Below are 13,216 nucleotides of genomic sequence, written 5' to 3' on the forward strand. Positions count from 1 at the left end.
AATACAATTCGGGTGACAGATAAATATTTCATATCGCCCTAACGGGCGACATTCTATTTCTCTGTCACCCAAATTGTATTCATATCGACTGTATATTACCATTTGGTAACAGTTCAATGCTTAAATGTGTATCCATTTTATGTAGTTGTATGTCTTTGTTTTATAACATCATTGTTGTTATGACGTCATACTAATTATGATGTCATATCATTCTTAAAAAAAATAAACAGTCTGAAGAGCTGTCATGATGGAGCGAAAGGGCTGATGTGTGTCTGTGTTGGTTTTTACCATTTTCAAATATATTTTCTTCTACGGGGACAAATAGCAAAAAATGGTCTAGATATCATTTCTATTGTATACTTTTTAAATAGCGAAGAATAAGGAAAGGTATAATACATCAGAACATATCTAATGTGTATAATTAAGGAAAAAATCAAACGCATTATGTATAATAATATATAATGCATTTGATTTTCCAATAGTTCAATAGTTCGCACGTGACCTTGCAATAGTCATTTTAGCCATACAATAGTTCAAAATATTGCTTATGTGTATAGTTGAGGAAAATAAAAACGCATAATGTGATAATCTGGACTATTGCACAGATACCCATGATATATTTGTTTAATATAGCATAGTAACACAAATGACGAAGGAAGACAACTTTATGAGTCGGGACAGTACAGCTCTACACGAACATTAACAGGAATTCACAAGACATCTTTATTTATTTGATAATGTTAATCAACAAACAGCAGACTGAAGTTAGCAGCGGATCCTGAATAACGAATCCGTTGTTAATAGCTTCAGTCCGCTATATGATCGTGTGCCGTAGATATTAGGTTCGAGGCCCGATCATGGCATGACATACATTTATACAAAGTTAGAATGTGTGTGAATTTGTACTCTCCTGATGTAGTACTGTTGAATCAATACAATTGGAAAGATGAAAAGCAATGAAAGTCACATCCATTCGCACAAATTGGCTTGTCTCCCTTGACACGTAACTTTATAACATGAAATTGTAAAACCTGTGGAAAAGAACTGAACAAATCAAAGAATTATCACATATCCTAATGCTTACAATGGAAACATTTAATAATCATGTAATATTAGTTTAAAATCTCATTAAATAACTTACTACTGCCATCTATTCTAATACATATTCATCATCCCATATACAGATTGATACGTGAATCGTTCAGACAATATATATTCGAGCGTGATCTCCTGCCCTACTTGTCACTGGGATTTCATACTTAGGACATGATTTAACTTGCGTTGAATCTCAGATATCACCTACAAAAATCAAAGACATTTAAAAATGTATTCACATTTGTACAACTTAATGCAATTTGGAAGTGATTGGTCTGCTAAAAATTCGGTGTGCTGAAGTGTTTCCAACATGTGTTTCTCATCTGTGCTTTCTTCTTTGATTAAGTTGGATGACTGGTTCGCCCGCCACGGGCGGGGTGTCCTGCTGGATGTCGTCGGTAGTAAATTTCACTGAGGTAGCACTATAATGTCAGCATCAGTTCTGGGAAACTGTCCTTAAATGACATTTGCTGTCGATATGACGTCAAACAACATCAAACCAAAATTAACGGATGTTCTAAATCACAAATATAAGGGTGTGGTAGTATGAGGCAATCAGTTTTAATGACAAACTGTTGTGGGCTATCCCATTTAGTAAAAAAATGGTAAAGGGTAACTTGAAATATAATGGTACAGCAGTTATCGGCTGTCCGTTACCATTCTGTAACCAAAATTGTAAACGGAAAAACTAGTCAACGTGCATTGCATATTAGAATTATAATCTAATAATCTTAGCTTCACTTATAATAAAGATAATAATTGATCATCATTTCAATGCTTCTTATAATTTTGTAACTATTTATTGGCGATAAGAGATGCAATTAATCTATTTGTTTTGGTTAGTTTAGGAGGAATAGCCCATATAACGTTGTGACTACGGACGGCGGACGTACGGATGGAATGACATCTTGATTCCAGTATTTTCCCACCCTAACTTGATGTATAACAACAAATATTTGTCTCATTAAAGTATTTATTACGAAATACATATTGATGTCACAGTTACGGATGTTAGCCACAAAAACAGTACGGTTTGACCTCCGCTACATGTACACAATGTGACTGGTTGCCGTACCTGTTGGCCCGACTGATGTGGTCCCATACTTCTATTCTGCCATCTAAATGAAGTGTTACTGAACTTTCGAACATTGCTAAGCCTGGAGTCGTACTAATCAGCAGCCGATATTGCTGACTGTCTATATGTCTCTGTCTACTATGCCAAAGACTATACCACGTAAAGTACTTCGTTTCAGGGACGGGAATAAAATTTGATACAATCTTCTGAGAATTTTCTACTTTGATCAGTTCTAACGGTTTACATTGTGGATAGGCAGGTGTAAGCTTTGAGTTAATTTTCTGTACAACTTTCCGGCCGAATTTAACGAGTTCATGTTCGGATAGGTCAACGAGGTCGTATTTATGGCAAGGACAGTACTCCCTTCGGATACCAGCGTCGCCACACGTCCGGTCCGAGGGAACACGTCCAAACAGACTCCTACCTATCAGTCCAGCCTCTGTTTCACCTTGTCGTTTAAACGAGCTCCGCAGAATGTCCACTAGAGTATTATATGTATCAAAATGTGATGTCAGTTTATCTACATTGTCACGCAAGTTTGTTTCCAAGAAAGGATATCTTTCCTTCAAGTGTGGAGGTAGAGCAATAGAGAAGAAAGGCATTCGTTCCTCTACCCGCCCAATCACCGTGTTCCTGATAGCATTTAAGTTAGAGCCGTGATCACTGAGAAACATTAGTACGGTATTGTTAAAATGTCCTTTTCTACTCGACCATTCAAAGAACTCTCTAATTTGGTCGTCCGCTAACCGGAGATAATTCAGATCATCATGCGCCAAAGCAGCTATCCATGTAAGAGAAAACTTCCTTTTGTTTTTATATGACGATAGAAACGACTTTAGGTAGTTTATATGGATTTCGTGTTTTGCTTTATTTCCATGACAAAACATAAATGGTTTTAACAATAGTAGTTTGTCGTAAGCTGTTGAGGAGTATTTATATTTTGGAGAATTAATAACAGTTTTGGTAGCATCCATAGCGATCGCACATGGCCTGAAATAATGGTCTGTAGGGGGGTTCATAAAGCCTTTCGATACAGCATTAAACGAAGGCGATACTGGTTGTTCTTCAGCATACATAGTCACGTAACCTTTTTCTGAAAAATTCCTCCATATGAACGGTACTATATCATCTAGATATTTATCGCGGTAAAATGCTTCTTCTTTTTCTTTCCATCCAGAAAGCAATGAAATGAGATTAGGAAACGTGTTTTCTGCTACTTTGGTATAACCATTGAAAATATGGGCACCTAACGAATGTTTCAGATATTGCAGTGTTTTGGGCAGCAGTCGTTTGGCTGTGAGCTGTGACACGGAATCAATGCCAAATATAACGACGCTAGGGCTGTCTGGGCTCTCATCCTTGATTTGTTTGGTTTGTAATACACGATCACTATCTGTGTGGAACAACAGCTGTTGGTATACTAACGAAGAAGTCTCGTCCTTGCATGATACTTTGGAACAGTCGCTATGAATCCTTGATGAATTTTTAGAACTGGTTGAGATAAACGCAATGTTTTTCTCGTTTACTCGTTTAATAATCTCGCGTTCGCACGACAGATGTCGCCAGCCAGTCTCCTTTACAGCCGATGAATTGGTTTGTATCTGAAACTCACTGTCGAGAAAAACAACATCCGGAAATTGATTGCAAGGTGATTCGACATTGTAGAAATATCGCATTATGCTGCTGTCGAAGGGATCATGTTTCGGTAAAACGCAAGAGGATCCAGCGTCCTCACTTGAGTCACCCAGAATAAAAATGTCGTGAGGAACATCTTTGAAAAAATCTATCATGCCACCAACCATCAGATATACCAGAATGGTACAAAGGGGCACAACTACAAATGATCTCAATTTTCTCGGCTGCATCACTGTTGATATCGTAACAAAGAAGTGTCGACCTCGTACATCACTACCACACCGATATCGTGAGGATATTGGATAACCAGCCACTTCCTGTTTGGTACATGTGACTCTCCCACTTGCTGTTCGCTACAATTGCCTATTTCTTTCTACTATTAGGTACATGTGACTCCTCCTACTTCTTGTTTGGTACATGTGATTCTCCCATTTGCTGTTCTTTAAAATTGCCTCCTAACAAATCCTGTTAATATGTTTCCTCTTCCACTTCCTGTTACCTACTATTGTCTTCTCCCACTTCCCGTCAGGTACACGATACTCGCCAATTTTCTTGTTAATTGCATTCGCCTTTTACCACTTCCTGTTATATACACACGACTCCTCCCACTTCCTGTTATATACACACGACTCCTCCCACTTCCTGTTAGATACACATGACTCCTCCCACTTCCTGTTAGATACACATGACTCCTCCCACTATCTGTTAGATACACATGACTCCTCCCACTTTCTGTTAAATACACATGACTCCTCCCACTTCCTGTTAGCTACCATTGCCTTCTCCCACATCTATTAGGCACATATTTCTTCTCCCAATGGCTGTTACCTACAAATGTATTTTCCCACTCACTGTTAAGTAAACGTTACTTCCCCACTTTTTGTTAAATATATTTGACTTTTCCTAATTTATGTCAGTACACGTGACTACTCCCACTTCGTGCTATGTACATGTGACTCCTCCCACTTCCTGTTAGGTACACGTGGCTCCTCCCACTTACTTTAGGTACCAGCGACAACTTTCACTTCCTGTTAGGAACATATGATTCCGCCATCTCTAGCTAGGTACTTGTGGCCCCTTCCACGTTCTGTTAGGTACACGTGAATTGTCTAATTTCTTTCACTATAACGTTAATCTATAGATAGTTATGCAACCTTCCAGTATATGTTAGCCAGGGTGCATCCCCTTACTTCCAGTAAGACAGACTCTCTCTTCTACTCAGTTCTATCCAGATATGATCATGCAATTCGCATTACCGTTTAAGATGTCAGTAACCTGTAAAAAAAAAAGAAATGTCAGTATATATCGAATGAAATTCAAATATATAATTTATCTATTACTAAAATCAAAGTAGAAATACATGTACATGTGGATATCCACTTTTATCGATTGACTCCCTTCTCTTAGAAATACGATGGCCGACAAGGGCCTGGCAAAGTGAAGTGAAGAAGCTGTAACACTTTTTATCATGGTGCTTTTTTTTGCTTTTTTTTTTTACATCTTGTTGTACCATAATACGGTGCAAAAAGATGTTAAAGCAGAGGTGAAATGAGTCGCTCGTTTTTGTATCTGTCCGTACCAAAATAGTAAAGGTTACCGAGTTTGAAAAATGACTCCTTGATAAAGTTGCCATCACATAGCCTACCAATTATTATCCTGAAATGTCTATAGCTACTGGATGACTCTCATGTCATGTATATACTAATATGGAACAAATATATCTATTGTTTATTTCAACTTTAAAATAACTTCATTTTAAATGAATAACGTTTTCAATTAATTTTCGAATGGCCTATTATCTATACACCCAACATATAAAACGAAAGAAACTCCGAAACCTGTAAACGTTGATGGGGTCAATTTTGAACAATTGTATCCCTCGAGGAATATATATGCAATCATTTTTTAAAACCATTTGAAAAATGCAATAATGTTGCCTACAATCATTGAGTGTTTATCGCGAAAGTTGAATGGCGACAATATACAGGATTTATTTAATAGTTTCTGGCCTCAAGGTGAACACCAGTACTCCATTGAAGTCTGGACTTTGTTCGTGTCATCAGAAGTAATTAATAGACTTGGCGGCTTGTGGTGACGGTGTAATTAACCTTTGCTATTCAGGGCCAGCCCTGGTCATGGAGTTGGGAAACGACATTCAGATTTTCTGTTGGTAGTTTTTTCACATCTTTTTGACCACAGATGGTACAGAAAAATATGAAAAAAACTATAATTGTACCTTATTTTTCATGGTACAGTTTTTTTCACATTTGTTTTTTTTTGTATCAAAGATGGTACAGAAAAATATGAATAAAACTGTAACTTTTTCATTTCAAAACATTTTATTGACACAAGGACAATAGGATTGGACAGCAGGCAAAGCCTACATAAGTCCTCTCCCAAAACAGTAACATACACAATGGTACAAACATGGACATAATATAACACATTGCATATTACAATCTCAATGCTTAACAAAGAGGCAGCTCCATTAGATTAGTATTAATTTTGTTTTATGAAGAGAACACTCTAACCTTTTAAAATAGGTAAAACGTTATTTAAAGCAAAAAGACAGAATAGGCATTTATATCCTAATTGAATAAAATTTAACATACAAACTGTATGGAATAAACATCTGATGATATGAATATCCTTATCCCAACAGATACAGGCCACATAGTCCATTTCATCATCACACTGGCCATCCACTGATGAAATTTAGAAATTCCATATCACCAGATAGTTTATATTGTTTGGGTTAAATGTTAAATATAAAGTTTGAAATGATTATTTGACTGAGAATAGTATTTAACAGGAGCTGCCTCACAATATTTACATGTAGGTAGAAATATATATACTTTGACCACCAAGCCACACTCTCCATAGTAAACAACCATATGACTGATATATAGAAAAAAGTAGGCAGAAGCAGGAAGTAGCATTAAATTATATGGTACAAGTTTCATGGTATCAATAAATATACCAACTTTGTAATAACAACCGGCTATTGGTACATAAACATGTGAATGTAAGCTGTGTTTTTCCTAAGTAGTTTATAATCTTTCTGTAACGCATATAGTACGAAATTGTTTGAATTTTTACATCTTTTTGTACCATGGTACACTTTTCTATGGTATAAAAATATATGAAAAACTGTACCACCAGGAAAATAGGTGTTACATTTTTTTCATTTCATGTTGCCAGGCTCTTGTCAGCCATTGTATAGAAGCTATTACGCCGAAAGTGAGTTTACAAACAGCGATACAATGTCAACTCGTCTTCACTATCGAATTCACATATTATAGATAGAACTGTGCCTGGGGGACGCTTGGCCTTGGCCGGATATACATTAATAAGCTGTAGGCAATTCGTTGTTTTCTAGGACAATGATGTGTATATCAATGTGGTTGTAAAACACAACAGGGCCGTTAGCATGGCCGATAACGACCGTCACTTGTCATGGTAATACGAATATGACTTGTACAATTTTTAAAATGTGTACATATGCACCTTTTACAGTTGCTACGAAAATGATTTTCACATTTATATGTCTTATATCGTTTGATTTTAATCATAATGTTCGCAGAATAAACATCTGGCTTATTTTTATTTGCTGACAGTTAGAGAAATATCAAAATTTTCTTTGAATATGATAAATTTATTTTTCGCCATAACCATAGACATAAATGCATACATAACCAAATCTGATATTTGTCTTAAGTTATTTCACTGGTAAATATTGAATATGTTTATTATTTTATAATGTGTGATATAATTTTATAACGGACGCATATGAGACCTAAAATTTTGCCTGTCAAGAACTCTAAATTATCAAGAATGGTAAAACTACAGAAATGCTCCTAAATTTTCATATTCACCGGTAGTGTATCATGTATGGTACCGTGTACCATTATATCAGTAGTTTATTTTGTATACACCGGTAGTGTATAATGAATGGTACCTGGTACCATTATACCAGTATTTAATTTCTATATACACCGGTAGTGTACCATGTATGGTACCGTGTACCATTATATCAGTATTTAATTTCCATATACACCGGAAGTGTATCATGTATGGTACCTGGTACCATTATACCAGTATTTAATTTCTATATACACCGGTAGTGTACCATGTATGATACCGTGTACCATTATATCAGTATTTAATTTCCATATACACCGGAAGTGTATCATGTATGGTACCTGGTACCATTATACCAGTATAATGTATGGTACCTGGTACCATTATACCAGTATTTAATTTCTATATACACCGGTAGTGTACCATGTATGGTACCGTGTACCATTATATCAGTATTTAATTTCCATATACACCGGAAGTGTATCATGTATGGTACCTGGTACCATTATACCAGTATTTAATTTCTATATACACCGGTAGTGTACCATGTATGGTACTGTGTACCATTATATCAGTATTTGATTTCCATATACACCGGAAGTGTATCATGTATGGTACCTGGTACCATTATACCAGTATTTAATTTCTATATACACCGGTAGTGTATAATGTATGGTACCGTGTACCATTATATCAGTAATTTAATTTCCATATACACCGGATGTGTATCATGTATGGTACCTGGTACCATTATACCAGTATTTAATTTCCATATACACCGGTAGTGTATAATGTATGGTACCTGGTACCTGGTACCATTATATCAGTATTTAATTTCTATATACACCGGTAGTGTATCATGTATGGTACCTGGTACCATTATACCAGTATTTAATTTCCATATACACCGGTAGTGTATAATGTATGGTACCTGGTACCATTATATCAGTATTTAATTTCCATATACACCGGAAGTGTATTATGTATGGTACCGTGTACCATTATATCAGTAGTTTATTTTGTATACACCGGTTAACCTACCTTACAGGTCAACCTCGTTTTCACTCTTCTTTTCCTGTTGATAGTTTTTTTTAATTAAGAGGTTAATTATGTATTGTATTAATGGTATATTACTGTAATTATTGTGTATTTTGTATAGATTTGTATTAACTATGAGGATAACCGGCATTCATATAAAAAAAATTTAAATTGAGTAATGTAAGTGTATTAATAAACATGTTGAAATCCATATAGCCCGAATACAAATTCATAAATCCACAACATAAAACTTCCTGTTACAGTTAAATTAGATTCTTATCTTATAAATGCTATCATAGTTCAGTGTGTTATAAGGAAAACTAAAATAAAATAATTTGTTTTCCAATTGTTATGGAGATTGACAATTGTTTATCGTCAATACGATTTCTATGGTATCACTAAGGGGTGTCTGTGTCACTGTAAATTTATTATAAATTCGTTTATCACGAAATGGAGGCTAATTTGCATAAGGTGTGCGTGTATAGATATTAAAAAGAGTTCATATAAGGCATACATATCACACGACATCCGCTGTGAACAACCGTACGTTATAGACTAGGGACGCGCCCTTGTGTAATTCCCTTTGAAAAATAGTTTTACTCTAAATACAAATAAATAACTTCAGTACATGTCAGGAAACCGATAAGTGTTGAAATGTATCAGTTATACTCTTTATCTGTGGTCATGACCTCCAAATGGCTTAAAGTAGTGTGTGGTCATGTGACCGATAACAGCGTGTACTTATCAGTATATCTTAGTGTTAACCTATCGAGGCTCGGATGTTTATAATTTAGGCAGGAGATACTGCCAATCCTCAACTACATGTATATCTAGTTGCTATCAAAAATGTTCCAAACTTCAAAACAATACGCTGTGACATCGGATATAGCTTGTCACAACTGACGTCTAAATATTGCAAAACTTACCTTTAGGATAACTGTCTTAATGAAATTTCGGAATTGTTTATTAAGATATTTATAGAACTTTTGCACCAAGGAAAAATGTTTACCTGCTTTTTTCTCATTAATATTTATAGCAAAGTTGCAATCAATCATTTGTATTCTAAATATATGTTATGTTTTTTTTATAATATCGAAACTATTTGGAATTGATTATGTGGCAATATGAAGTAGTTAGGTGATAGCCCTGTCATGTGGTAGGTGATATCCCGCCGTATTAAGGTGATAACCCTGCTGTGTTTAGGTGATAACCCTGCTGTATTAAGGTGATAACCCTGCTGTATTAAGGTGATAACCCTGCTGTGTTTAGGTGATAACCCTGCTGTATTAAGGTGATAACCCTGCTGTATTAAGGTGATAACCCTGCTGTATTAAGGTGATAACCCTGTTGTGTTTAGATGATAACCCTGCTGTATTAAGGTGATAACCCTGTTGTATTAAGGTGATAACCCTGCTGTATTAAGGTGATAACCCTGCTGTGTTTAGGTGATAACCCTGCTGTGTTAGGGTGATAACCCTGCTGTATTAAGGTGATAACCCTGCTGTGTTTAGGTGATAACCCTGCTGTGTTAGGGTGATAACCCTGCTGTATTAAGGTGATAACCCTGCTGTATTAAGGTGATAACCCTGCTGTATTAAGATGATAACCCTGTTGTGTTTAGGTGATAACCCTGCTGTATTTAGGTGATAACCCTGCTGTATTAAGGTGATAACCCTGCTGTATTAAGGTGATAACCCTGCTGTGTTTAGGTGATAACCCTGCTGTGTTTAGGTGATAACCTTGCTGTATTAAGGTGATATCCCGCCGTATTAAGGTGATAACCTTGCTGTGTTGAGGTGATAACCCTGCTGTGTTTAGGTGATAACCCTGCTGTATTAAGGTGATAACCCTGTTGTATTAAGGTAATAACCCTGTTGTGTTTAGGTGATAACCCTGCTGTGTTTAGGTGATAACCCTGCTGTATTAAGGTGATAACCCTGCTGTATTAAGATGATAACCCTGTTGTGTTTAGGTTATAACCCTGCTGTGTTTAGGTGATAACCCTGCTGTGCTTAGGTGATAACCCTGTTGTATTAAGGTGATAACCCTGCTGTATTAAGGTGATAACCCTGTTGTGTTTAGGTTATAACCCTGCTGTGTTTAGGTGATAACCCTGCTGTGCTTAGGTGATGACCCTGCTGTATTAAGGTGATAACCCTGCTGTGCTTAGGTGATAACCCTGCTGTATTAAGGTGATAACCCTGCTGTGTTTAGGTGATAACCCTGCTGTATTAAGGTGATAACCCTGCTGTGTTTAGGTGATAACCCTGCTGTGTTAGGGTGATAACTCTGCTGTGTTCAGGTGATAACCCTGCTGTGTTTAGGTGATAACCCTGCTGTATTAAGTTGATAACCCTGCTGTATTAAGGTGATAACCCTGCTGTGTTTAGGTGATAACCCTGCTGTGTTTAGGTAATAACACTGCTGTATTAAGGTGATAACCTTGCTGTGTTTAGGTAATAACCATGCCGTGTTTACGTGATAACCCTGCTGTATTAAGGTGATAACCCTGCTGTGTTTAGGTGATAACCCTGCTGTGTTAGGGTGATAACTCTGCTGTGTTCAGGTGATAACCCTGCTGTGTTTAGGTGATAACCCTGCTGTATTAAGTTGATAACCCTGCTGTATTAAGGTGATAACCCTGCTGTGTTTAGGTAATAACCCTGATGTGTTTAGGTAATAACCCTGTTGTGTCTAGGTGATAGCCCTGCTGTGTTTAGGTGATAACCCTGCTGTGTTTAGGTAATAACCCTGCTGTGTTTAGGTGATAACCCTGCTGTTTGAAGGGATAAAGATATGAATTTAAAGCCTCCCAATGTTTTAAAGATGTTTAACTTCACCAAGCTAAATTTCCCAATCCTGTTTGGGTTGATCTTCATTTAGTTTCAATTAAACCTGCTTAGTTACGCCAACATTTCATGCATTAAATATGTTATAATTATCTCAAAATAGAACTTTAGTAAACCCTGCGCGTGCCGAGTTCTATACCCGTATGATAAAGTGTGTTTATCAAAGGTCGAAAAGATTTACTGCCAATTCATTGTGGCTTTTCACGTCTGCCTATCGTTGATTTTTGACGACAACAACCATTATGCCTGGCTCATTTACAATGTTCATAGAGAGAGTGAAGCACAGCATTAGATATTCCCCGTAATCGTTGGCATTTTCCTGCTTTTAGTAGTAGTTATAAAGAACTATGACATTGATTCTTACATTAAATAACCACTTGGGTATATATTCTAACATTTATTTATTTATTTTTAATTTTTCATACTTTTTATATGTAATGAAAGCATAGGGAGGCTTTAAAGAATTAAATATTTGAGAGTGTTAGAACATTGACCCACTAATGTACATATGTAACTTTACTTACTTGAAGATCTGTAATTGTCCGTTAAACACACCCACAAAAACACACAAATCCAATTAAACATTCTGCCTAGGTTTGAATATTAAGTATATCAGCCAACCCTGTATATGCCTTGTCAGACCGTCCAAAGGCCGGGGGCTGATAACAATACCAGTATTATCAACGATAAAGCGGTGTTCATGTCACATGATATTGACAGCGTGATTTGTTTCCCTAAAATAATTAAAAGGTGTAAAAATGTGATTCAACAAGGAGTTTTTTATGTAAAGGATCGAAATCTTTATTATGTAACATACTGCATAGGCTGAGGCGCGTAGTTACTGACAACGTGGACGGTCATATGATATATAGATACCAATGGAAACATAACAGCTGTTTTCTTAATACAATTAACATACAATAATACGTACACTATCGGTCAGTAGTGTTCTAAATATAATTAACATACAATAATACGTACACTATCGATCAGGAGTATTCTAAATATAATTAACATGCAATAATACGTACACTATCGATCAGCAGTATTCTAAATATAATTAATATACAATAATATGTACACTATCGATCAGTAGTATTCTAAATATAATTAATATACAATAATACGTACACTATCGATCAGGAGTATTCTAAATATAATTAACATGCAATAATACGTACACTATCGATCAGCAGTATTCTAAATATAATTAATATACAATAATATGTACACTATCGATCAGTAGTATTCTAAATATAATTAACATACAATGATACCTCCACTATCGATCAGTAGTGTTCTAAATATAATTAACATACAATAATACGTACACTATCTAAATATAATTAACATACAATAATACGTACACTATCTAAATATAATTAACATACAATAATACGTACACTATCTAAATATAATTAACATACAATAATACGTACACTATCTAAATATAATTAATATACAATAATACGTACACTATCGATCAGCAGTGTTCTTAATATAATTAACATACAATAATACCTCCACTATCGATCAGTAGTGTTCTTAATATAATTAACATACAATGATACCTCCACTATCGATCAGTAGTGTTCTAAATATAATTAACATACAATAATACGTACACTATCGATCAGTAGTATTCTAAATATAATTAACATAC

General features: G+C 35.6%; 1 protein-coding gene across 1 annotated transcript; it reads right to left on the reverse strand.

Moving 5' to 3' along the window:
• Window positions 1-1,909: 1,909 nt before the first annotated feature.
• LOC117342515 lies at window positions 1,910-12,186 on the reverse strand. The gene is made up of 2 exons (XM_033904694.1): window positions 12,078-12,186; window positions 1,910-5,080 (listed from the first exon to the last, which is right to left on the reverse strand). The coding sequence occupies exon 2, from the start codon at window positions 4,033-4,035 to the stop codon at window positions 2,107-2,109; it is 1,929 nt and encodes a 642-aa protein (XP_033760585.1). The 5' UTR covers window positions 4,036-5,080; window positions 12,078-12,186; the 3' UTR covers window positions 1,910-2,106.
• Window positions 12,187-13,216: the final 1,030 nt, after the last annotated feature.

The sequence above is a fragment of the Pecten maximus genome, chromosome 14, assembly GCF_902652985.1.
Source record: "Pecten maximus chromosome 14, xPecMax1.1, whole genome shotgun sequence".
Classification (NCBI taxonomy): Eukaryota; Metazoa; Mollusca; class Bivalvia; order Pectinida; family Pectinidae; genus Pecten; species Pecten maximus.